Below are 27,625 nucleotides of genomic sequence, written 5' to 3'. Positions count from 1 at the left end.
TGCCGTGGTTGGCAGCCTCTGAGCATCACATGCTCACATACATGTTCTTCAGCCAGCGTTGGTTGGATTTTCTTGACTTGCTGCTCAAAGTTTTGGACACATTTTTCTATTCAATTTGTTCACTTTATTTTTGTCTAATCTGATTTTCCCTACAAAATGAAACATTTGAATGAATGAGAATTTGTTTTAAATAAATTTAACAAAACATGGAAGACATGACAAGATAGATTTCTTATTAAATAGTGCTAATGTTAAGCTCTAATAAAATGGCAGGTGATTTATGCTTAAATGAAATAACTAGAATAAGTTTCATAATTTCTATAATTTGTTCTAAGCTATGTTGTGCAAATTTAAAATTCAGTGTGTTTAATATGGTCTGATACTTCAGGAGAAACTAAAATCCAAGTCTTCTCAACTTTTGTTAGTATGGATAATTCCATATATATCATCAGAAAAATCAGACTAAATTGTTAAGACCAATTAATCCTCAGTAGTAAGATGTTTCTCTTTTCCTCACAAACACTATTTCATGTACCTTGAATAGAGGATGCAGTTAAAAGATCAACACGAGTGGTTTATGCATGCATTTTGTCTAGTAAATATACTGACAAAAATTGCCACTCTTTGCTAACCCCCTTCAAAAATGTGTTAAACAGTGCTAGATATCTGTCTTACATGTGTCTGTATGAAATTAACTCACTAGAAAAAATAACTTTTAGATTGATTTACAACACTGGAGTTGTGGGGAATTGTGCACAATAGTCTCTTGTTCAAGGTTTGCGTGAATTATTCAAATTCCAACGTGAACATATTTATTAATAATATACTTCATCAGACAAGATGGGTGCATTGTAGGTGTTTGTGACAGTCATGGCCCATGGGAAGGGAGAAAACACTAAGGCAGGGGAAGCAGTTCGGGTTGAGGAGAGCGCTAGAAAGAACATTCTGAAGAAAACTCGGCGCAGTGAAGCAGGAGAGCACGGGCGGGCAGGTGCAGTGCAGGCCACATCCACCCGCCTGCTTCTCTACAGTATCTCAGGGCCTTCCTTTTCAGGAAAAGAAGAGCCTTCTGGAGTTGATTTCAAGTTAAAGAAATAAGTTGCTTATTAGAATAAAAAGAAAATCTAAGGCCAACAAATACAATATGTGTAGTATTCACAGTCCTTGTGAGATTTTCCAAAAGTTTATGTTTAAACTTAAAAAAAAAAAAAAACCCAGCCGGTACTTTCATGAGATAAAGCTAATGGATTATAAAAGCCATCTGTTTGACGTGGGCAGTGCAATGCATCCCGCGCTCTGCAGACTTGCCCTGGTGACTAATAGTGCTGATTACTTATTTTCCTTGTCCTTACTCAGCAATTTCCTATCGTTAGAGAACTGTGTGCTCAAATCCTTTTCAGCCTAATTTTAATTAGGTTATTTGCTTTTTGTTTTATTTTACTGAGTGTGTGTGTGTGCATGCGTACATGTGTGTTATGCATGCACGTGTGCGTGCATATTTGCATGTGTGTGTGTGCCTGTATGTGTCTGGGTATACATACAAGTATCTATGCATATTATTCATATGCACATTCGTTCATCTTAGATGTCTTCCTCAATCTCCCTCCATCAAATGTAGAGTCAGAATTGAACCCAGATCTCGCTGGAGCCAGGTCTTGCCCTTTCTTCTGGTTTAACTGGTCAACTTGCTTTGTGGATTTCCAAGTCTCTGCCTTCCAGTGTTCTAGGATGACATACAGTCTGCCATGCCGACATGGCTTTTATATGTATTTTAAATATATAAATTCCAGTCCGCATGCTAGTGTGGATGTGCTTTATCAACTGAACCATCTCCACAGTCCACGGTTCTTATATCTGAATTGCAAGCATTTTTTATATGTACTACATATAATGTCAGTCACCATTATCCAATTTACAATTTTTTCTACTTTGTGTACAGACTTCTTATTTGCAGAGTAATATCTTTTAATATATATTGTTTGTATTTTGATGAAGTCCACTTTATTACTTTTTTTTTCTGTCATTGCTTATGAGTTGCTGTTGCATCTAAAAAGGCAGCTCCTAACCTGGAGTCATAAGGACTTATCTTGTAAATTTTCTTCTAAGAATTTTTCAAAGATGAATGCCACACACTCCCTGACTTCAAGTTTGTTCCAGAGCTAGAGTAATCAAGAGACTAGTTCTGGCATTAAAAATAATCACACGGTTCAATGAAGTAGAACTGAGAGCCCAGAAATAATTTCATATGTTTGTGATCAACAAATTTTAGACAAGAGTCCCAAGTTCTTCTAGTGAACAGAGAATATCATTTCAACAAATTTTATGAGGGTATAAGATTCCACAAGCTGGACCTTTTCCTCATAACACACACACACATACATATATATACACAACTCAAAGAAGATCATAGAGGCCAGCAAGATGGCTCACTGAATTCAATCCCCGGGATTCACATTGGTGGAAAGAACTGACTCCCATAATTTGTCCTCTGCCCTCTACAAACATGTGCCCCCCGCCTACACATGCAAAATAAGGAAATAATAAATGAAAAAAAATGGAAAGGATTGTAGACCTAAATGTGGGGGATAAAATTTAAGAGTTTTTCTAAAATAATTTTTAGTAGAAAATTAACCTGAATGGCATCATGAGTCCTGTTCTTTGTCTAACTTACCCAAGTGCTTCCCTGTGCTTTTGTAGAGACACTGAGAGAAAACAGTTTAGCAGAAGAACAGAACGGTAGATGGCAAAAATGTAGTCCCTTCCTCAGGCTCACCTCTAATTTATTAGCTGGCCTTGGTTATGCTACTTCTGACCTATGAATGCGTTTCTTCTGTTTTCCATTGGACAGTACCTGTAAGAGCATCTTTAAGTGTGCAGTGAGGCTTTCTCTAGGTGTCCTGTGAATGAACGAACTTTCTGAATGTTGTTTCGTATTTGTATGAGGACTCTAAGAGAGATATAATTACACATTTCCAGCTTTTAATTCTAAATACTGTGAAAGAAAGGTGTAAATTAAATAATCAGATTACCATTGATTGATGGGACCTATCTCTACAAGTTTAAAACAGTCATCACTTTTTTCAGCATTGTGGAGTGATAATTAGCAGGAGACACAGTTATCAACGCTTAGCACATAGACGTGAAGACATTCGCTACTTATTCGGAACAGATGGGCTATAGAGACTTAGGCTTGTCATACATTAAGTAATATGCTTTGAAATTGTTTTCCAGATGTTTTAAGGTATAATTTACATGAGCCACACCATAGGTTTTTAAGATGCAAAACTACTTCCACAGGGAAGATTAGTAAAGAATCTTCTTCTTTTTTTTTTTTTTGAGAAAGAAAAACTACAAATTTTTTTAGAGCATTTAAAAAGAGTTAGACCATGAAAAATGCCAACATTATGTGTGGCAGAACGACTCATCACCAAAAGTAGAGGAGAACAGAAAATTCCATAGATACAGTTGTTCTCCTTCGGGAAAATGGAGCTAGGAAATATAAATTCTCTCTTGACTTTAAATCCGTGTTTGTGAATCTTGGGAAAGAACTAACAATGAATGTAGGCTTCCCAGTACCATACTACCTTTAAGTAGAATGTCACTCTCCCTGTAGACTACACTGGAAAACAGACCTACTAACTAAACGATGTCAATTCTTCCTCATACAAAAGTTTTGATATGACTTATAAGAGTCTTGGGAAAATTAGTGCCAAGTATCATCATTGGAACACCTGTCTTCAAAATTTCATTATGTATTTGAAATTAGCAGAATTGATATTAACCCAGTTGCTCTAATACACATTAGCAACATGGCAAATTACAAGGTCAATGTTTTCACTTCCATTTTTATATTCTATTATATATTTTATATTATATATTCTATTATATATTTTATTATAATATATTATATTATATATTCTTCCCATTCTCCCGTTGTTTCCAGCTTATCTTCTATCCATCTATTTATTTATCCATTCAAATTGTTTTTTATTACTATTTTTATTTAGCTCTACATTTTTCTCTGCTTCCCCCCCTACCTCTCCCCTTCCCTTCAAAACTTTCCCAAGGTCCCCATGCTCCTAATTTACTCAGGAGATCTTGTCTTTTTCTACTTCCCATGTAGATTACATATGTATGTCTCTCTTAGGGTCCTCATTGTTCAAATTGTTTATACATATGTATTCCATCTGTCCCTTTCAAACATTTTGAAACATCATGTTATCTTACTTGAGGGTCAGTAAGACAACAGAATCAAGTATGCATCTGAATGGCATATAGTTGTTAGAGTCTATTTACTGCTACAAATCCATCTAATTCAACAGATGCTGAATACTGAAGAGTACTATTAGACTCTTGTAACTATATTAAGAGTTGGGTTTCTGTAAATAAAAAGACATAGACAAATATATTATAAAATAATATAATTTTTTATTATATAAAAACAATTACTTAAAGTAATTAAAATAACATATTTTGATGGCCAGACACTGAAGACCACTTTTGGACTCAATAACTACTTTTTCCAAAGCAGTCTTTTATAGATTCATAAAAATGAAAATCTGTGGCAGATGCAGTGGATGGAGAGGAATTGGGGTCTAGAATCTGCTTAGGAGATGAAAGCTGTTTCACAGAGCAAATGCTTTGAGCTGTCTTGAAGGAAGACAATGCTTGCCTGGCCTATTGACGAGTAAGACATTTGGGTCCCAAAACAGGTGGGAGAAACACTAATTGTCAAGAACAAGGCAGGCTCAATTGCCTGATATGTAAACAGATTATTAAACTATGAATTCCAAATAAAAAATCAGAAAAAGAAAGGACCACAGATAAGTAGGTTTAGGTATTAAAACATTGTGGATTGTGTAATCTAAAAACGATATAAAATATGAACTAGGTCCAGAAGATAAATCTAGCAAGGAGTAGATACCAATAGAAAAGTGTGCACAGCATCACTGCAAGTAGGCCTGCTCCCTGTTCCATTTGGCAATCCTTATGGGAGAATGGGCTTTAAGTTAGTAGAAGAAAGAAATGTTTGGCAACTAAATGCGAGCTCCTTGTTACTGAAAATCCCAAACTGAACATTCACTAAGTACCAGGGCTACTGCTAAATGATTCGTGTACCAACTGTGAATTGCAGGAAGTCTCAGAAAGCATGTTCTAAGTCCATCACCTCAGTGTCAGTGACAGAACATGGTTCCCATGGCTGCACAGGCAACACACTTGACCTATCGTGTCTGCTCCAGTGGGAATCCAGTGTCACTCGTGTGCACTGTCATCAGCATGGTTTCTTTATCATGGCCTGGTTGTCTCCAACTGTCCCATTCCTCATCTGACCGCAGACTCTGCTTTCCAAGATGAAATTGGTGTCAGGCCCCTTTGGTACTTGAATCTTTATCCGCCTGTCTTCTTATACTACTGCTGTCTCTGGAAGATACTGTTCTTTCAGGTGTGAACTTCAAGGTCTTAAACTCTTAAGAGCCTAGTGCCATGTCTTTCTATGAACACACACACACACACACACACACACACACACACATATATATATATATATATATATATATATATATATAACTCTTGATGGTAAAGTTATAAAATAAGTTATTAATACACAATTTTATATTACATTCATTAAAAATGTATCTTGGGGTATGTATAACATGATGGCATTTATGAATAACATTGTAGTAATATTTTGCATGATTGGATTATATTTTGGTGGAGAAAACTAACTATAAATGTAAAAACATATAAATGAATGTATAAGTAATGGAAGATTTCTAGCTTAAGATGGTTCCACCCCTTTTTATCTTTACCATACTACCAAAAGGAGTTCACATTCAGTAGAAACTGTACTTTAAGTTTTGAATTTGATGTGTTCTGCTGGACTTGCTAGATAAAGTTCGCTATTCTCTGAAGTTGCTGGGCAGTGAAATAACTAAAAAATTCCAGTCACATTATCACAGAAGCAAATAACCAACACTCTACCTCGTACTTATGTTGCTATTTTACGGCATGTGGTATGTTGGGTGTGTATTTAATGCGTTTTCAGCTCGAGTTCATCCAGATGTAGTCCCATCCGAAGAAAAAGAGGATTTGCATTTTTCAGAGTGGCATGGCCCACAGACTAAGCAAAGGGAGGAGAATAGTGACAGAGATATCCAGGGCCCTCAGAGGATGTAGCGTTTGGAATGATGCAAAAGTAGCGGGAAGAAGGCATGTGGCCAGAGGAAGGGCCACACACAAGATGCTAACGTGGTACAAGTGGGTTTCCAGAGAGAAAAAGAGAGCAGGAAAAACTGAAGCCTGCTGAGTGAAGGGGTCGTTGGCTGTGCAGGGACAAAAGATTGATGGAAGCTAGGGCCCTACCGACCTTGCTAAGATAACAGTATGATTCTAATGGCCGTGGGAGGCCATGCACAAACTGTATCCAGAGAACCAATTTACTGGGAAAATCCTGAGATTTAGGAGGCCACTGAATAAGAACAAATGTCATGTTAAAGCTCATTAGGATACATAACATGTAGCTCGAAGCTTTAAAATGAAAAGTAAGATTAACATTTTCTGTAGAGAGATATTTCTGTTGAAAATCAACCATTAGTGAATACGTTAAATAATATAAAAGGAGTCGTTAGCAGTTTTAATTACCTAAATTTCTCAAACGAAGGGAAGGCTTGCTTTATTGGAGCGCAGCAGTTGCATCTCTGCTCTGATCGGTACTTTGTGGTGTGCTCTCACCAGATGTTCCTCTTATTATCTGAATGAATATAGATGCAGGTGACATTGCAGGTCACAATTGTCATTGGTTCTAAATATATTCATCCTCCAAATGCTCATCAGCAAGACTAGCATCTGTCAGAAATAAAACCACCTCTGGTTTTGCTTCTGTGCTCATTATCCTCACTTAAGTTTCATCACTGCCGCATTATTGTACAGTAGAGGCTGCCTTCTTTTTTCCTCAAAATGGTACCATTGTGGAATCTCATTTCTACACAGACATTGCCTTTTCTACCAGCTGAATATGCTCCAGAGGACAGGGTTTAATGAATGTTCTGTAGGGACTTACTTTGCTTTCAGCCCGTGTCCTGTCAAGTTGGCAAGACCCCTGGGTATATGCCAATATAGGAGAGAGTACCTAAGACATTGATGTTTCCTCCATCTGCAAACTACCATTTGGTACCCATTGCCCCTTCAAATGCTACCTTTGCTTTTGCCTTGTCCGGTATCTGCTCACTCTTTTGCATCTGGTGTGGGTAAAAGTGAGATTAACTCAGATAACATGAAAATTCTCTAGTATTTCTGCTTTATGAAAACAGACGTAGATCCAATAGTTATTCTTCTGGTCATGTATCCATTTCCTTGTAATCTAGAAACTTACATCATAACTTTTAAGAAGCTTACATGTCATTCTCTTATATGTTCATTCTTTCATTCCAGAAAATGCTTCCAGACTGCACATTTTTATTTAGAAGACAATACATCCCCTCGAGTAATATCTACACCACCAACACCCATCTTTCCAATTTCAGGTAATGACTTAGAGCGTGATGATGAGTAACTGAATTATACTGAAAGAAAGAATGATGTGGGAAGCTTTGCCTTTGTTAGAATAGTTTGCAAATGTTTAAATGTTACTAAAATATATGTTATATCTTGTGCCATGTCCCCAGTCTTTAATTTCAAATAGATTATATATCAAAATGATTTATAATTATTCTGGTATAATATGTAGAAAACGTTATTAGTCATTAATATTAGTTGAAAATAATGATCCTAGTTGGGTTTCCATTGTTGGGATTAAAAACCATGACAGAAAACAAGTTGAGGTGGTATTTTAGCTTGCAATTTACACTTCATTGCAGAGGGAAGTCAGTACATTACCCAACTCAGTAACCTGGAGGCAGGAATTCAAACAAAGAACATGGAAGAATGCCACTTACTGACTTGCTCTCCATGGCTTGTTCATTTTGCTTTTTCTTATAACCCAGGACCATCTCCCTAGGGGTTATACTGCCCATAATGGGGTAGGTTCTTTCAGATGAATGGATAGTTTAGAAAATGCCCCATAGACATGCCCAAAGGAGAATCTGATGGAGGCAATTTCTCAGTTGAAATTCTCTGCTCCCAGATGACTCATCGTGTCAAGTAGACAAAAAACTATCCAGCACAATGATGCTTTCCCTCATTTCCATTAGTGTAGAGGAGACCTAAGCAGAAATGATCAGATTAACTCAAATTAATAAATGTGGATAAATGTGGAAAGGAGAAAAAGAACATAAATAAGGCCAAAATTTAGTTCCTATAGTAGTTAGGGTGTCTATTGCTGTGACAAAATACCATGACTATAAGCAACTTGGGAAGGAGAGGGTTTATTTCATTTTACAATGCTCAGTCAGGTCATACTCTATCACTGAAGAAAGTCAGGGCGATACCTCAAGGCAGGGATGTGAAGGCAAGTCCTGAACCAGAGGTCACAGAACAGCATCACTTACAGGCTTGCTCCTCATGTCTCACTCAGTCTGCTTTCTTTTACAACTCAGACCCACTAACACAAAGTTGGCCCTACCCACAGTGGGCTGGACCTGCCCACTTCAGTCATTAGTCAAGAAAATGACCCACAGACTTGACCAATCTTAGAGAGGAATTTTTTCTCAATCTAGAGGCCCATTCCTAAGTTACTCTAGTTTGAATCAAAATACCATAAAACTAACCAAGTCAACTGCCCAATTTTCATTTTGACATACAAACATGCAGCTATCAAACCATAACATTTCTTGTTGTCTCTAAGATGTCATGTTCATATTAATATATATAATATATATTATATATTAATGATAATATTAAACATTTCAACTTTTAAAAGTTCTACGATCTTTAAAAACTCAAAAAACACTTTAAAAGTTCAGTCTCTCTTTTGTAGGAAAGTTTTTCATCCTGCCAGCCAATTCCCAAATAACTACACAGAGCTTGGGCTTATCCTTAGCTAACTCTTATAGGTTAAATTAACCCATTTCTAGTGATCTATGTGCTTCCCTGAGGCTCATTTACCTTATTATATACTTTGCATTCTGCTCACTCTGTGTCTCACAGTGTCTGGCTCCTCAGACTCTGCCCTACTTTCCAGCATCCTCCTAGTCTGGCTCTCCTGCCCAGCTATAGGCCAGCCAGCTCTTTATTAACCGATGAGAGTAATACATATTTACAGCCTACAGATTATTCCATACCACTCTTTGAAATTGAAAAGTCCAAAGCATCTGTAAAATATCCAAAATAGCTCTAAAATCCCAAAGTCTTTTAACTGTGGACTCCGGGAAAGTAAAAAGTAAGAGTTACGTTCTTATTTAAGAAAGGAAAAGAGTCAGGACACAGAATCAGATCAAGGTAAAACCAGTCTAACAGTACAAAGCTCAGTGTTAGATTTCTGGGACTCATGTTCTGGGCTCCAAAGGATCTAGGCAGCTTCACTTCTCTGGATCTGCCATTCACAGCACATGCAACTTGTCTTGAAAGCTCAGGCTGGCTCTGCTCCATACCACGCGCTCTCCTTGGAGGTCATCTCATAGTAACGGTGTCTTCAAAGTGCTGGGGTCTCTGCTACAGCTGTTTTACACCTTGGCTGGTAGCCTCACCTGGGCTCTCTTCAGGAACTCTGACCCTGCCATGTGGTTCCAAGCCCCAGTTTCTCTTCATGACTGTTTCAGTCCTTAAAATTTCAGTGTAACTGAGGCTACACCTTCACCGGGCCCCTCACAGTGCCAAGCTTCAAATTCTTTTCATCGTTCCTTCATTTCTTCAAAACCAGTAGCACCTAGGAAACTCTTACATATGACCAAGTTGGAATGCCAGTAGAGATACAGTCTAGGCCATTCTGAACTACAACATCTGCCTGCTGACCCAAGAAAACTTCCCAGAAGATTTTTGCCTTAGTGATACCAATCTCTCAATAATCACAGCCAGTGTTTCAGACTGAGATGACCAGAACCACAGATTCTTTTTTTTTAAATAATGTATTTTTATTTGAACAAGTATATTCAAAGTGTTAGCATGTCAACTTATAATTAATACAAAAGTATTAGACATATTTTTACATTAAGTCTTCAAAATTTAGCATGGCTTTTACACATGTATAATTCAACTTAATTCATATTGCAATGACTAAGGCAATGCTATCCTGTTCTTACTCCATTTTGTGTTGCTTAAACAGTTCTCTCCCTCCTATCGTTCTCCCCACAATGGTCATGTCAGCCTCGGCAACACATTTGAGATTTCCACGGACTCAACTATGAATCAGCTGTATTAACCAGAATAATTAAAGTAAACTAAAACAACTAGAAAAGATATAAGTAAAACATGATTGGCATGTTATGTCTAAAATGATTACTATAAGCTGTCAGGAAAGAACATGTCAAGGTTACTCTGGCCTCATCGAACCTTGATGTAAATCATGGTCTTTGTGACTTTTGCCTTTAAAATTTTCCATACATTTGATCTTGATCACCAAGAAACTTTTCAGAGGTATGAGCCCACTCTTGGTCTGGCCATCAAAATAAATAAACAAACAAACAAACAAAATGAAAACCTTGTCATTGGCTTCATCAGCATGTTGATAGCCATCTAACATGGATCATTTCCATATTCCCAATGTTCAAGAGAGTTCTACGCCATCAAGCATGAGAATAATGAAGCTTTTAGAAGCAAATTTCTATTGTCTTAGGGTTACTTAGGTGCATCAAGGTCAAGCAGGTGAGCAGCGTTAAAGAAAAGAAAATTCAGATGCCAAGACCTGAGCCCTAGGGAGGTTTCAGGCAGTCTGCTGGTTCTGAGACCTTCCTCCTATGTCAGTCTCTCAGCAGCTGATCATCTCTAGACCTCAGCCACCACAACTCATCCTGATGTAGTGCACTTTCTGCACCAAGAAGCCTGCAGTGTCTGCTTTTATAATCCAGAGAAATAAATACCATGTATGTGTTTACTTTTGAAAAGCTGGATAAAAATTTTTAAAAATTAAACCTCGTAGGGTACAGGGGCCTAGAAACTCCCCCTATCCAGATTCTCTTTTTAAATATATATGGGCTATGGGAAGCTCGTTAACATAACTGCTTCAATGTAGGAAAAAGCTGAGGTCCTATGACTTCAGGAAGTGTTGTTTTGGAGACAATTTTGACTTCCTTGCTGATACACTGGACTCTTGCAGACTTCTGTTACCTTCTGGGAAACCTGAACTGAATTTTGCATTGTTTTGTCAAATTCATTCCAAACCTTCAGGATCTACCAAGGATGCATATAAGTAGAATACTAAACTAGTAATTCTCTCTAGTACTATTTTCATAATTATGTTTCTTTAGTTCATAAGACTTTAATTTTAAAAAGAAGAAGAACCTGACAGGCTTTACTGTCAGGGTTTTAAATTTTTTTAGATGGCTGCACATTTTTTATTTACACGTATTATACTTAGAATTAAACATTCTTTAAGGGACTCTCAAATTTCCCTCTGAGCTTTCGTAGGCAAGGCCTCTATTGTAGACAACGCGCTAAGCATGACCATCCAAGTTCCCATGATACTTCATTAAGCTCTGAACACTCAATAGCTTTTCTAGTCCAAAGCCTCCACAAAACATTGTCACATCTATCACAGCAATCTCATGAAACTGGTACCAATTTCTTTTTCAGTTGGGGTTTCTCTTGTAGTAATGAAACACCATGGCAAAAAGGAAAGGATTTATTTCATCTTACACTTCCAAGCCAGATAGCAGTGGTACATGCCTTTAATCCTAGCACTCAGGAGCCAGAGCCAGGTGGATCTCTGAGTTATCTAGAATATGCATTATTATAATTTGTTCTTTCTATATATAGGAATTGCCTTCTGTTCTTCTAGCTGATGTTAAGACCAAATTTACTTCAGTGCAGCACTAATTCTTTAACACTTTCAGCATTTTGATACTGAAAGCTCTCAGTTGTCTATGGAATTATGATTTCCTTCACTTCCAAACATCTCTTCTGCATACTCCATTATCATGGCCATTCAGGTTAGCTCTGGTGTTAACCAGAGATCCAAACAGTAGGTTATCATCAATAAGACACAGTAAGTCAAAATCTAGCACTTGTCAAAGAATACCCAAGCTGTGCCCTGTGAATGTCAGAAGAGCTGTAGCCAGAGGCAACTCATCTCATTTAGGTCCAAAACATTCACTCTTGATCACCGGGGCATTTACTCTTCACGTGAAATCAGAAAAAGAAAATATCCTAGTCTCATTTGCAGACCAAAATACTTGGGTGTGCCCGGAGTGCTGGGCTGGCTGGGCATGGAGGACCTGGGCACTTGGGTCTGAAGAACATTTATAGGAACTAATGATTTCGGTCTGACAAATCATTTGTTTTCTTACCTAATTATACATGCTTCTTGCAAGATCTTTCTCTAGGTGTGAAGGAGAAATGACACCTAGGTGCTTCTCAAGCTTCACTGCCTAATTCCATGTTAGTATTCAGGTCCACTCATCTAAGAGGAAGAACAGATGGATTTTCATTTTTTTTAATCAAGAAATTCCTAGTAACTGAAGCTTAAAATTTTTAGAAGGCCTAAATATTGAACATCTGTTAATGTAAATAACTATTTCTAGTGAAATATGTTTGATGTTCCCTTGTTAGAGAAAAAAACATGTATACTGTGAACTACTATGTTTAATCTCAGAAAATCTTTCCCAGAAAAGAAAAAGAAAATATTGGGCTAGTTAAAATAATTTGGCTCCTTCACAAATAGGTTCACAAATCCATGACTTTGTTTACCTGTCATATTTTCGAGTTAAAATTCCTGAAACTTTACAGATTAAATTTCCAAATATTTTTTTTAAATCATCAGTCACATTATCATTAACGAATACTCCTCATTTAGAAGCTTTTTGTTACATCTAGAGGGAAGGAAGAAATATTTTCAAGTATAAACATGTAATTGTTGATTATAAAGTATTGAACTATGTAACGTTATACAACTGTAATTGTACCATAATAGATTTAAAATATAGCTGAGGGTTGAGCTACAGTACTTCAACCCCAGGGACACAGACAGAACAATGGCAAATTCAGATACAATATAACCAACTTAAGGCCAACTTTTTTATTTTTAATACATTTTTATATTTTTATTGAGACCATAAATAAAAATAAATAAGTCAAATAATATATTACTTCTACAAATCTTTTTGCCAGAATTTACATGCCATCTTTACTCATATTAAACGAAAATTTCCAAAACAAGATGAATGCGTTGATAAGAAGTATGGTTTTTGTGTTATTTGTGAATTAACATCGAAAAGAAATTAGTTTTTATTTAGAGTATATAAGGAAAAGAAACGTATAATCAAATTCAATTCTATAACAAATATATCTAAAGTTGGTCATTGCACCTTGCATTTTAGTTAGGATTCTCGTGGTTGAGTTGTGAAGTTGTTTTAGATGACTCCTTATAAACAGAAGAAACAGTAAGTTCTGCTATTATCCTTTCTAATATGTTTGTTTTTTTTATTCACTTAGATGATATTGGAGCGATTCCAATAAAACACTTTCCAAAACATGTTGCAGACTTACATGCAAGTAATGGGTTCACTGAGGAATTTGAGGTATGATTTAAATATGTCTCTTTTAATAATATCAAATACAGTACATTTCAAAGTTTCACCAGGAAGCTACTTCATGATGTAAAGACATTGAAATCATTTTTAGTTCTAGGAAGAATATGAAAAATTGTATATGTGCTTAGGAAGTATGTTTTAGTTACTAAAACTTAGAAAATCGGCTTTCTGTTTTAAAAATCAAGTGTGGGCTAGGAGAAGGAGCAAACTTAAGTGTGACCCCTTTTCCATTAAGTACAGACAGCTAACATTCTTTTCTTAATACCTAAATTAGTAACAGTGATTCATTTTCATTTTCAAAATTACATAAAGAATACTGAACCACTAAACTTGAGGATTCTTAGCAAAACCGAATACAAATCCTTAACTGTACATATGACATCTATGCTACACCAACACAAACTCAGAAGCACTTAAAAACTTGAATTATGCAAAATAAAATCACAACCACTTTCCAAGAAAATATGTAATTCTAAAATCATTTGCACTTTTAATCCTTGAGAAAATTTCTAATGACCTTGTTAAATACTCTTAGAGGACGTGGAGAAACTTACTGCAAGTGTAAGTCCACCGACCTATCTCATAAGCATACTTCTCAAAATAAGGAGGCAGGAGTCCCAGGTTCGCCGTTTCTGAGGGTCACAGGTCACTAACCAGGGGGCTTCATAGTCAACGTTCGTTCAGCTCCAGGAGTTGTATTTTATTATATGGAATCATACAATTGATGTGATCAAACTTCATAGAAATTAATTAACAACTGATAAACAGCAAAGCTGTGATTCAAACCCAAGTTTGTGATTTGAAATCTCATATCCCTTCCATTAACCTTCACATCAAGTAAGCAGTTGTCAGTTCCCCTCCCCGCGGTCACCCCGTCACCCCAGCTAGGAAGCAACATACTCTATATTGCCTTTGTATCTCTTCCTCACCCCTCAGCACACCCTAGAACTCTTTCTCTTTAAAGGTATGGCGCTCTGGCCCTGATCATAGTTTTCCTTCTCCTTCCATCTATTCTGTACATCCCCAACAACTTCTTACACCCAACAAGACTTCCCAGGAGTGCTGTCAATCAAGATAGCTACGGAAGGGAAAGGCAACATATTAGAAAGTTTTCAAAGGAATAGAAGTAAAATGTTGTATAGTACAGCGTCTCATGTTCACAGCACCAAATTGCTTCCTTACTATAAGCTAGAGGTTACTGGAGTACAGGATTGCTTTCATGGTAACTGTCGTGTTAAAGTCACCTGCTCCCTTAACTGGCAGAAACCACCAGGCTACCATGAATTAGCGCTATAATTCATCGGGGAAAAATGGACGAAAGATGACTCTGACTTTCCAGATATACAAAAGCAAATCCTAAGCAAAAAATAAATGATTTATAGTTAAAGTTGGTGACAGCGTCTGTCTCGAGGCTAGTCATTGATTGACACTAGTCAAGCCACCCTGAAATTATTTAAACAGCCTGTAATAATTAAATTAATATAATAACCATATCTCTACTCAAATATTCCTCTTAATCCCATTGCTTTTCACTCAGTCTGATTTAAGAAAATGTGTAACTAACTTAATAACTGAATAACTAATTATTAGCTGAATAACTAATAATGCTAAAACTTTTAAGTGGTTCTTATATTAGATTGTTTTTAGTCATTCAGAGTCTTGCCAAAGAGGGTGTAAGTGCTTTTTATAGAGGGGTTGGAGCATTTGCTGGGGCTAGATTCATATTTGGTCTACACTTTCTCAGAAATTAGAAGACTTTCATTTTATTTATCCCAGAGCTATATATTTATAAATTCTAAACCGATATGTTTAGATAGGAAACAATTCTGGAAAAATCTTTAATCCATTTTAATAGAAAGTTACTGGAACTTTCTCTGTATCCATAGATATTGTTTTTAATTGACCTACTAAAGTAATGATTTTTAAATTTTATCTCAATATGACAATGTCTATGATTAAAACTCTTCTAGGAGTATTTAACATTTTGACAACCCTAAATCTGCTCTAAACCACCTAACAAGAAGCTATTTATTCCATAAAATAACTCAAAAAAATATATCACTAATTCAGAGTTTCAAATAGTGCTATTGAGGTCAATTCGAATTATATTTGTACATTAGCAAATCCAATCACTATGACAGAATGGGTCATGGAATATGTGGTTCTTATTTGCATTTTAAATATTCATCATATTACACCCGCATCCCCATGTATACATGCTGTTTTTCATTTACATAATCAAGGTTCCAAAATATTAGGTGTTTTGATTTGCATGCAACTGTTTGAAACATTCTGTTGTGTTAGTATGTTGACAAATGTATTTATTGCATGACCATAGTTTTCCATTGTAAACCTAATATGAACACTTTCTTTTCTCATTTGTCGTGTGCTGTGGAATTTGGTTTCTTTACTTTTTTGGCATTCATTTCCTCATTAGACACTGAAAGAGTTTTACCAGGTAAGGCATTATTTCACTGCATTTTCTTTTAGCCAAGAAGTAGTTGTAACATATAAATATGTATATGTATCTATATATATGTATACATTTTTTTTGTTAGACTATTTTATTTGTTTTGTCTCCCATATATATTTAAAGGCACTTGTTTTAAAAGAGTTTATGTTACAATGCTACGCATGCCATTTTTTTTTCCAGGAAGTGCAGAGCTGTACTGTTGACTTAGGTATTACAGCAGACAGCTCCAATCACCCAGACAACAAGCACAAGAACAGATACGTCAATATTGTAGCCTGTAAGTACGCTCTTTACTCCGCTGACTCAAGCATCATCCGTGCTGTCCTGTTGGCTGACGATGTCCTCATATCATCTGTCAGTGGACCTTATTGGGGTTGTTTCAAGGCCTGTGTGATCAGGGAGGGAAGTTTCTGTAGCATGCTAATATCGGCGTTAAACTAAGGACACACATGCTGCTGTCAGTGGCATGGGTTTACTTTCTACAGAGGGACTTCTCTTTTTATCTAGTCCTTTCCTCACCCCCATAGACTGAATCTCTCTCACTAAGGTTTCAGCCATTGTTTATAGTCCAGAGTCATCCTCCTTCTTAGTATCCACTCGTTTCTAGTGGATCCTGCTAACCTGCTGAGCTTCTCGTGACTTCCTTTATCCGCTCCTACCTTCACTTGCTTTCATCCTTTCTTGGAATTCTTCCTGGGTTCTGTGGTGGATCTGCTAGAGATACTCCTTTCATTCCTCCCTCCCATCTTTTCTTATCTGCCCTTTTCCTCATCCTGAAGCCACTTTGGTGCTTCCATCCTCGATGTGGTTTTATTTCTGTCTTCCTTCTAGTCCCATCTTTCTTCATTCTTGTTATGGATCTTGTTCCTCCCACCTTCCCTCCCATCCGGATCTTCTCTCTGTCTCTCATTAGAAAAGAACAGGCTTCTAAGAGGTAACAACAAAACATGACCAGATAAAATAGAGTAAGATAAAGCAAAATCCATCACCTCGAAGTTGGACAAGGAAAACCAACCGAAGGAAAAGAGCCCAAGAGAAGGCACAAGAGTAAAAACGCACTCACTCATACTTGGGAATCCCATAAAAACACTAAACTGAATGCTATACTATACACTCAGAGGACCTGATGCCAATCTCTGAAAGCTCTGTGCTTACTCCTTCAGTTGTGAGTTCAGACGAGCTTTGTTTAGTTCATCCAGAGGGACTTGGTCTCCTGGTGTCCTCCATCCCCTCTGGCTCTTAGACTCTTCCTGCCTTTTCTTCCATGGAATTCCTGGAGCTCTGAAGTGGGGGGGGGGGGGTTGATGGAAACATCCCATTTAGAGCTGAATGTTCCAAGGTCTCTCTCATTTTCCTGTGTGTGTAATGTCTAACCCCTAGGCGGGTTGGGGGTCTCTGTATTTGTTCCCATCTGATGCAGGAAGAAGTTTCTCTGACGATGGCTGAGTAGAACATTAGTTTGTTAGTATAGCAGAATGTCATTAAAAGTCATTTTCTCACTACTTTTTTTTTTCTAAGACCAGTAATATTTGTTTTTGCTGTAGGTCTCTGGGCTATCTAGTCTCTGGTTTTGGTCATCGAAGCAGTGTCTGGTATAGGTGCCATCTCATGGATTAGCCCTAGGTCAACCCAGACTTTGACTCACTACTTCTGCCAGCTTTGTGCCACCGTTACCATAGCATATTTTGAAAGAGAGGACAGCATTGTTGATCAAAGGTTTTGTGACTGGGTTGGTGTGTGTGTATTTCTCTTTTGGTAGCCTGCAGGGTACTTCCTCCACATCTTGAAATCTGGTTTCCTGTTCATTCTTCCCTCTAAGGAGAAAAATGTAAAAACTCCAAACTTTTCTCCTATGATGGTTGGATGGTTTCCTAACCATATGCATTGCTACAAGGTCACTTAAATTCTGGCTCTAGTCCAGCCTCTAAAACTTCATATTCCTCCATTTAAGTATCATGTTCTCTTCAGCAGTTTGCATAGATACTTCCTTCCTTTCAAACAAGTATTTACTTTTTAGCACAAGGATCTACTATGGGTTTGCTTCTTCCCCTGAGACAGTTATCCTGGTTACATTAAGAAGGAACAGAAATTGACATGTGTTAAACACCTGCTATTTCCTTAGCACTGAAAACAGTACGATCTTATTTCCCACCTAAATAACCCTGCAAAAACGGGTACTAACAGCTCTATTTTAGAAATGAAAAAAAAAAAAAACAGTTTTAAAAAATGTGTTAGGCTCAGAATATAGAAACAGGTCAGCCTGGCGTCCAGACCCGTTTTTCAGGAGCCACAACTCTCTGTACATGTGTGTGTACACATGTAGTCTGCTATTGTGAGGGAAGCCTCAGTGTCAGGTGTCTTAAGAGAACTGCTACTGTTTGATCAGTGTTTACTTCCTTGTCCTTGTTTCAAGCAAGCTCTTCCCAGAAACTCCCAAGGGTCCCTCAGCTTCCCTCCCTGCTGTCTCTTCCTCTTCCAACTCTCTGTTCCGTATCCGCTGCTGGTCTTCACTCTTTGAGACACTCCCATCCCTCTTCTCTCAAGGGGCACACCACTATCCCCTGCAGTGACATTTCATTTGTATTGTAATAAATAAAGCTTGCCTGAAGATCAGAGAGGAAAACAGCCACCCCGGTCAGCCTTACAGACCAGGTGGTGGTGACACACACCTTTAATCCCAGCACTACAGAGGAACATAAGATGAGAGGAGACAGTTCTCAGGCTCAGTCTCATTCTTAGGATTTCTAGAAACAGGATCACTATTTTCGGACTAAGGTAGAGGAAAGAACCCGTGGCTGGCTGCTTTGTTTTTCTGGTCTTCAGGTTAAACCCCGATATCTGTCTCTGGGTTTTTATTAATTATACTATAATTCCTAACCCCTAGACCATTTTAAAAATCTATCTAAGATACCAACGCCAGATTTCAGCTTCTCTGAAAACTTCAGTTATTGCCTTATGCCAGTAGTTCTCAACCTTCCTAATGCTGTGATCCTTCAATAAGGTTTCTCTTGTGGTGGTGACCCTCCCAAGATAAAATTATTTCATTGCTACTTCGTAACTGTAATTTTGCTACTGTTATGAATCATAATGTAAATATATGCTATGTGACCCAATGGGGACCGTGACCCACAAGTTGAAAATCACTTCTTCACAACAATATAGGGTCTACTTTACATTTCTCTTGGTACTAGTACCTACCTCTTGGCAACTGAATGTCGCTTTCTGTGTATTCTAGCCTCACTACATGAGAAACTCTTAAATCTGAGATCCTTTTCCATTTGTCTTGGTTATGTTTGTCAAATCAGTATGACCCAGAATTATGATAGCATATTATTTTCTCTTGAATTTAATTTTACAAAAAAATTATGTGCAAATATAGAAGATCTTTATTATGAAGAGAAGTCTGTGCTTTAGTGAAATATATTCTTTGTTGTTATTGTTGTTCCAGATGATCATAGCAGGGTTAAGCTTGCACAACTTGCTGAAAAAGATGGAAAGCTGACTGACTACATCAATGCCAATTATGTTGATGTAAGCATATTTGACTTAAAATTTTATGGAAATTTTGTAAATCCCTGAATTTTCTTGTGCCACAATTATGTGTATATGTGTGTGCACGCGCACACGTGTGTGTGTGTATATCATTATATAATAAATGTTATCTGATATAATGAAATTACAAAAAAAACTGAATAAATTTTAAGAACTTATGGCTATAGGTTTTAGGGTTAACTAATACTGTTCTGTTATTTTCTAAGAGAGGGAATGTTGGCAGAGACTGCTCATTTGCTCCTGCTACTCAGACCCGAAATAGCCACACAGAAACTATATTATTTGCAATACTGTTTGGCCAATAATTTAAGCATCTTTCTAGCTAGCTCTTATATCATAATATCATAAATTAACTCATTTCTATTAATCTGTGTATCTCCACATGACTGTGGCTTATCAGGCAAAGTTCTGGCATCTGTCTCCTCTGGCAGCTACATGGCTCTTCCTGACTTCATCTTCTTTCTCCCAGCATTCAATTTAGGTTTCCCGCCTAGCTCTGTTCTGCTAAGCCACTGGCTGAAACAGCTTTATTCATTAACCAATAAAAGCAACACATATACAGAAGGACTTCCCACACCAAGGGAAGAATTTAGGCTGAAAATACAACACTCCAGGTAGAATACGGATATTCAGATAGACTGATAACTCCATTAAATATGAGGGTACAGGCCTTATACTTAGTTTGAATTTCCTGATAGTTCCTGGAACAGGAACTATGTGCTATACTGTTACATATATCACAGATGATCAATAAATATAAATGAAAATTCTCAATGGTAGTACTAAACAATAGGTAAATGATATTATGAAGCCAGTATTCAGCCTCTGTGGCTTTAAGCAACCTCATGACTTCAGCTTTGTGGCATTCTTTGGAACAGTAGATAATGCCAGAACTTAATTACCCAATGTGATCAACTGGATGTTAGCAGAACTCTGTTATACTGCTGGCTCTGTTCTCACAGGTCAGCATCTTTGTGTTAAGGCTACATTCAACACTGAATTCAGAGAAGTGAGTTTCTACTTCCATTTCTTTTTTCCAGCGGAAGCCATTTGTGTGTCAAAACAATGTAGGCTTAAAAGGTATAAGTGCTTATAATCCCAGCTCTGTCCCTGGCTAGCAATGATACTGGACAGTCATTTAATTTCCTGAGATTTGGTGTCCACATCACCAAGTCAGGGATGATGCTTCCATTTTGTACAATGATTGATTAGAGCAGTGTTTGCACAGCATCAGTACAGCACTGCCTGCTTCTTAAGAGACATCTGTTAATGATCATCCAGGCTCAGTGTCCCCTGACACTGAGGAGAAGAAAGAGGTCGTAATTCGAACACTTTCTTAACTGAGCCTTATTGCCTGAAAAACATTTCAAAGTAACACAATTTAAGGACCAGGCTTTAAGCACAGCAAAAGTTTTGAACCAAATGCCTCTGAAGCAGAGATGTAAGTCTGTGGTTGTCTAAAGAGAACTCACTAACCTTTCAAAAAGTTAAAGTTGAAGGCAAGTTACTATCTTTATTAGTATCATCAATGTTCTACAGCTTTGCAAGTTATTTATGTAGTTTTCTGATATTGAAAAGGGGTGTTGACCTTAGATTCCACAGTTTAAAATAAGGGTGTAACTTACATAACAGGACATACTTGTGCTTTGTTTCTCCAGGGCTACAACCGGCCAAAGGCCTACATTGCTGCCCAGGGTCCACTGAAGTCCACAGCAGAAGACTTCTGGAGAATGATATGGGAGCATAATGTGGAAGTCATCGTTATGATAACAAACCTTGTGGAGAAAGGAAGAGTATGTGGTCATCTGTCAGTTAGCGGTGCTTTTAATTAGATAATTTTATTTTGTTTTATTTCCTAAGGCATGCTTTCATGTAACCCAGGCTAACTGCAAACTCTCTACAAAGTTGATCTTGATTTCCTAATCCTTTCTTCCTCTCCGTCCCATGTGCTGGAATGGCAGGGCTATGAAATCATTTCCAGCTGCTTCTAATATCTGATATAGTCAATATTAGAAACCAGCAAAAATTATGAAAGATAATTGTATTCTTCCTAATTATTTTTATCTTATATGTATGGGTGTTTTGCCTTTGTGTATATCTGTGCACACTTGCCCTGTGCCTGTGGAGACTAGAAGAAGGCACTGGATCACCAAGCACTGGAATTACAGTTTGTGAGTTGCTATGTGGTTGCTAGAAATTGAACCCAGGTCCTCTGGAAGAGCAACAATTGCTCTTAACTGCTGAACCAGTTCTCCAGGCCCATGGTATTCATTCTAGTATCATGACAACTCAAAGGAAATTGTTGCCATTATCAATGAAAATGTTTTATCATCAGGTCAAGTGATCTACTTCTTCAATGCAGTATTCATAATATAAAGAAAAGTAAATTGAACTCATGAAAACCAATGAAGAACAGAGTAGGTTTCAATTCGTGGAACCTAGATTTGAGTGCTGAGTCTATAGTAACCCAGTGCTCCTGTTTTACTTCCCTTGCCTGAAAGATGGAACATGGTACTAGATCATATGAGATGTCTTTCAGACCTGTGATTCTATCTCTGGATCATCTAAAACTGATTTGCCGTTGCTTAGGAAAGAAGAGAAAATAGTCAAGCAGTGTCGGAGCCCGTTGATAGGTTTGGAGAAATGAATGGACTGGCTGTTCTTCCAGAGGACCCAGGTTGAATCCCAGCACCCAAATGGCAGCTCACAGCCATCTGCAACTTAAGTTCTAGAACATCCAGTGTCATTTTCTGGCCTCTGTGGGCCAGAAAACACACAAGTGGTGCATAGCTATGTTTGAAAAACATGTATGAAAAACACCCATAGGCATAAGGGAATATACAACGATAATAATAAAGAATTCATTCGTGTCAGTCTCCCAGACCTTTACTGTCTTCAAGAGTGATATGCACATTGGATTTTGAAACATGGAAATTACATAATTATGTTTTTCTTTTACAGAGAAAATGTGACCAGTACTGGCCTACTGATGGTAGTGAAGAATATGGAAGCTTCCTAGTCAACCAGAAGAATGTTCAGGTGCTTGCTTACTATACTGTGAGGAATTTCACCCTAAGAAACACAAAGATAAAAAAGGTAAGTGTTTTAGGGTTTCTATTGCTGTGATAAAGCACCATGACCAAAAGCAACTTGGTGAAGAAAAGGTTTATTTCAGTTTATGACTCCAGGCAACAGTCTGTCCCTGAGGAAAGTCTGAGAAGGAACTCAAGGCAGGGGCCTGATGCAGAGGCCATAGAAAAAAAGCTATATATTATCTAGCTCCTCATGGCTTCCTCAACCTGTTTTCTTATAGTACCCAGGACCACCAACCCAGGGGTGTACTGCCCACAGGGAGCTGAGTCCCCCCACATCAATCGTCAGTAAGGAAAACGCACCATAAGCCGTGACCATAGACCGTTGTGGCGAGGCATTTTCTCAATTGATATTCTCTCTCCCAAAGTGGCTCTGGCTTGTTTATGCTGTACACCATAAATACACATAATTCTTACTTGCTGCTCTCAGCTGTCTGCACTCTTCCAGGGCTCCCAGAAAGGAAGATCCAGTGGGCGCCTAGTCACACAGTACCATTACACTCAGTGGCCTGACATGGGCGTTCCGGAGTACTCTTTGCCAGTGCTGAACTTTGTGAGAAAGGCTGCCCAGGCCAAGCGCCACGCGGTGGGGCCCGTCGTCGTCCACTGCAGGTGAGTCCCGAAGATGTGCTTCTAAGCGCGCAGGATCGCTTATGCTGACACGAGGGGACTGAAGGCGCCACTTTCCCAAACCAGAAGCGATTTCCTGCAGTAGGGGAAGTTAAATTATTTTCCCGTCCTCTTAAGCACTGACCAGTAAGACCGAGTATGCTAGACTCACAACTGGAAGGCTGGAGATGTCACAGCAGCCGGTGTTGCTCTATCTGAACTTGATTTCAGCTTATTAACTGTATGAGTTAGGGACAGCGCTGTTTTCTTCCTAAACATCTGTTAGCCACACACAACACCATAGGGTGAAAATGCTTAAAACATCATCCTTGTCCTGATTTAATCTGTGGTCGAATTTATCATGCCAGCTTTATATATTAGAGAAAGCAAGGCACTCAGACGAGGAGAAATTTAGCAAGATAAACCTGATATTTTTTAAATACTTTGGCTCCCCCAAAATCCCTTTCTTGTTTCCCCAGCTCCTTGAAAGTCACGCTGACTCTATTAACAATTCATTGTTGCCCAAGAACTAGACTTTCCAAGAGGAGGCTGATAAAAGAAATAACACAGTTGGCCGGGGGAGAAAAAGAGAACAGTTTGTACTGGAGATGTCACTGTAATGTTCTGCAGTTAAAATAATCAAAGCTAATACTAAACAAGGATGACAAGCATCATCACTCCCCAAATCACTTTCACTTCTGTATGTAGTATTTGAGGAGAAGCAGGGGCTGTGTTTTCACAGCAGCGACTTTGATACACAGCTCATCTGACACATTTTAATCACCTGCTTGGTCTTGTTCTCAGATAAAGTCGGAGAGGTTGATCCTGGGGGTTTTTAATCTGGTAACTTGACAATAAACTGAAGAAAACCAGGGAATTCAAGGAAGCGGGCTTCTGAAGGTCAGGGATTGTCTCTCAGCAAAGGGACAAGGGCCTGACTATTGTGCAGAACAGGTGCTAATTCGAACTGTAGTACTTGTGGGGACTTTTGAAAAGAAGCCCTGCCTGGATTCTGTCCCTCAGACAGCGGCTCTAAAGAAGGTGGACAATAATGGCCCTTTAGAAATGGCAGGAGATGTGCTTTATTCCTTGTAGCCTCTCGGAGATGAAATTTTCAGCTGAAAGCCTCATCGAGTTCTCTTTTTCTCATTAGTGTGAAAACCTTTGCAAACATGTCTACTTGGCAGCACAGACCCTGGGACCTTTACCTTTCAAATCTGCTGAAGCCGATGGCTTCATTTCTGTCCAACTAAATGTCTGCTTTACTCGTGTACCCCAATGCATAATATTTTCTTGTAGAGTAGGCAAACAACAATAACTCTTGGAACTGTTTTTGAAACATCCCTCAGAAACAGCTAGGTTGCCTTGCAATTTGACCCACAGCAGAAACAACCAAAAAGTAAACTTACTTATTTTAACATGTTAGCCCAAACTGCCAAACTCTCCAATTTTAGATCACTAAGTTTACATATGGCTTATGTTCTTGGAGAATGGAGCTGTTTTTCTCAACATGACAGCTAATAGTGACCTACCTTCACACTCTTTCTGTACTTGACATTAAAGAGTTTTTCTTTCTCTTCTGGTCAGTGCTGGCGTCGGGAGAACGGGCACATATATTGTTCTGGACAGTATGCTGCAACAGATTCAACATGAAGGAACCGTCAACATATTTGGCTTCTTAAAACACATTCGTTCACAAAGAAATTATTTGGTGCAAACGGAGGTATGACATTTTAAATGTATCTTTAGTAATCTAAAGTATGGAGGTGTCCCTGAAATCTAGGTGCGTTGGTCTCTGAGAATGGCTGTAAGGAGGGACTACTTATAGTAAAAATAACAATGACAGAAATGTATTTGCTACAGGCTGAATTCAGAAAAAGCCCATCAGTGAAGTCTTCGCCGGGCTGTGACCCTCCATAAGCTTGAAGAGTTGTGTGCTTTCTGGCCTTGTTTTGGATTCTGGGGGCTGTGTGTATCCTTGATCATAGGAACATTATTCTAATGTTCCCCTCTGTCTCTTCATGGCTTTCTTCCCTCTGTGTCTAAACTTCCCTTCTCTAATGTGAATGCCCGCCACCTCTCTATGCTAATCATACCTGTGGTACTGCTATCTATATGTAAGACTGTATTCAGAGGTATTCCTGTGCTGAGTATCAATTTATCTTTCAAGGAAATACAGTTCGACCTATAACAGTAAGTTACAGATGATTCATGACTAGGACAGCTAAATTCTGCCCATTTTGTGAGAAAATGAGGGCTTTCAGATGGTATGACCTATGGTAAAGTCTCAGCCTCGGTAGAACGGTCAAGATCCACCCATGCGAGTGAACACCTAACGCTGCTCAACGCGGGAAATTAATGGATTTGGTTGCTTTTATTTAAAGTACATGATCAAATATAAGACAGGGCAGGGTTTAAAGATCTCTGTGTTACTCTTTCCTATTTTCAAATGAAAATAATTGTAGATTGAAAGTTATGATACCAACGTAAGCATACTAAGACATATGTGGCCAGTCTGAAACAAAAAATACAAGCCAAAGCCAAATTCCATCACTGAGATAACTTTCTGCTAGACAGGACCAGAGAGAAGTCTAACTAATGAAATATAGGAGAGTCTTTGAATACAAACCAAACAAACTTGTTCCCTGTGGCTGTGACAGAACCGTGTGACCAGAACCACTTGGGAGAAAAAGGTTTGTTTGGCTTACAGGTTTCAGTCCACCAGCCATGAAAGACAGGGAAGGAAATGAAGTAGAGATTCTGGAAGATTGCCGACTCTCAATTCCCCTGACTTCCATAGCTACCGTTTTTATACAGCCAACACCTACCTGCCCTGGGATGGCATCACCCACAGTGCCGTGGGGTGGACCCCCTTACATCTCTTCACAATCAAGAAAATACCCCCATAGACACACCCACAGACTAATCTGAGGGAAATAATTCCTTGATTGAGCGATCCTCCTCCCAGGAATGTCTGGGCTTGTGTTGCAATGACACATACCTATCCAGGAGCCTACTTTGCTCGTATGTAACAGGCTACCAGGAGAACAAAGTATTTGCCATGAGAAGCACTCCCCTGCCCCCAGAGCTTCTGGTGAGGTTTGAGACTACAGGAGGGCAGAGGACTTTGCTTTACCCTTGCGAGTTTTCTGTCCTTCTCTCCCCCAAGGTCGACGTGGGACAAACAGAGAGGGAGGTTGTTTCTCTCTGGACCCGCTCTCCGGTCTGCTTTCTAGCCATTAGCAATCTTCGGCAAGACCTCTCACGGCCATTTTGTTGAACGCTAGCATTCTGTCAATGCAAGTTTCTGCATGTATACCTAGGTATCGGTCAGAAAATCTAAAGCAGTCTTCCTGTCACCATTGTTTTCTCAGGAGCAGTACGTCTTCATTCATGATACACTGGTTGAGGCCATACTCAGCAAAGAAACAGAGGTGCCAGACAGCCACATTCATTCCTATGTTAATACACTCCTCATACCTGGACCAACAGGGAAGACAAAATTAGAAAAACAGTTCCAGGTGAGTTTGCTTGCTTCAATGCCTCTCTGCTGTCACTACAGAACTGAATGTCCCTGTAGCTCCTCATTTGACTAGACAAGGCCCATGTGGAGGAGTGGAGGAGCTGGGAGTGTTGCTGGAATAATGGCTTTGCATTTGAATCACCCTTGTTCTTTACAAAAGGTTACAGGGCCAGGAGATAGAGTTTAAAGAGACGCTTAATTCTAGTAACAAGAGGAAAAGTTGTCAAAAACCGTGGGCTAACTTTGATAAATGCAGATGTGACCCAGGAAAGAAGGACACAGAATTACAGAATGAACAGACAGGACTCAGAACACAAACTGGAGAAGTACTCTTTTTGCTTTCAAAAGAACCAGACCACTTCAGCACAAGAGCAGTGGCTCAGGCTGTTCCTGCTACTCTCTTAGACAACCTGTGTAGCACTTGAAACCCTTGGGCTAGAACAGGTCACCTACCCACAATAGCTGCCTCAACCCCAGTTTCTCCCACTCACCAGTCTCGCAGAAGAAAAACCAGTGAGGGAGGGAGACATGCTTTGTTTGTTCCTGAATTTCCAAAATGCTAGTGCTCCGACTTTCGGAAATAACTTTGCAAAGATTTCAGAAAAGTGCGTGCTAGCCGACCTGCATCTTGTACCAGAGAAGGTACAGGCTCAGACTGGGACTGAGGGCTGTACCTTCCCTGCACACAACCCACGCTATCCTTAAGCTTCTCAAGGTTTCAGGAGAAACAGGGTTACTTTCTAAGGAGAAACGATCT

General features: G+C 38.6%; 1 protein-coding gene across 2 annotated transcripts in view; it reads left to right on the top strand.

Annotated features, from left to right (window-relative positions):
* Ptprz1 (protein tyrosine phosphatase receptor type Z1) overlaps positions 1-27,625 on the top strand; it is a 179,145-nt gene that overhangs the window by 136,668 nt on the left and 14,852 nt on the right. Inside the window, exons 14-23 of one of the 2 annotated variants that reach the window (XM_050145942.1) lie at positions 7,432-7,523; positions 13,522-13,607; positions 16,057-16,077; positions 16,273-16,369; positions 19,541-19,623; positions 21,303-21,437; positions 22,606-22,740; positions 23,185-23,348; positions 24,933-25,068; positions 26,720-26,866. In XM_050145942.1, the coding sequence (XP_050001899.1) occupies positions 7,432-7,523; positions 13,522-13,607; positions 16,057-16,077; positions 16,273-16,369; positions 19,541-19,623; positions 21,303-21,437; positions 22,606-22,740; positions 23,185-23,348; positions 24,933-25,068; positions 26,720-26,866 (1,096 nt within the window). The remainder of the gene's footprint in view (positions 1-7,431; positions 7,524-13,521; positions 13,608-16,056; positions 16,078-16,272; positions 16,370-19,540; positions 19,624-21,302; positions 21,438-22,605; positions 22,741-23,184; positions 23,349-24,932; positions 25,069-26,719; positions 26,867-27,625) is intronic. The other variant, XM_050145943.1, reaches the window with a different exon arrangement.

This window comes from Alexandromys fortis, unplaced genomic scaffold, assembly GCF_014885135.2.
Source record: "Alexandromys fortis isolate MF-2015 unplaced genomic scaffold, M_Fortis_MF-2015_v1.1 scaffold_34, whole genome shotgun sequence".
NCBI classification, from domain to species: Eukaryota; Metazoa; Chordata; class Mammalia; order Rodentia; family Cricetidae; genus Alexandromys; species Alexandromys fortis.
The sequence above is the reverse complement of the archived record's forward strand: the minus strand, read 5'-3'. Positions and strand labels throughout refer to the sequence as shown.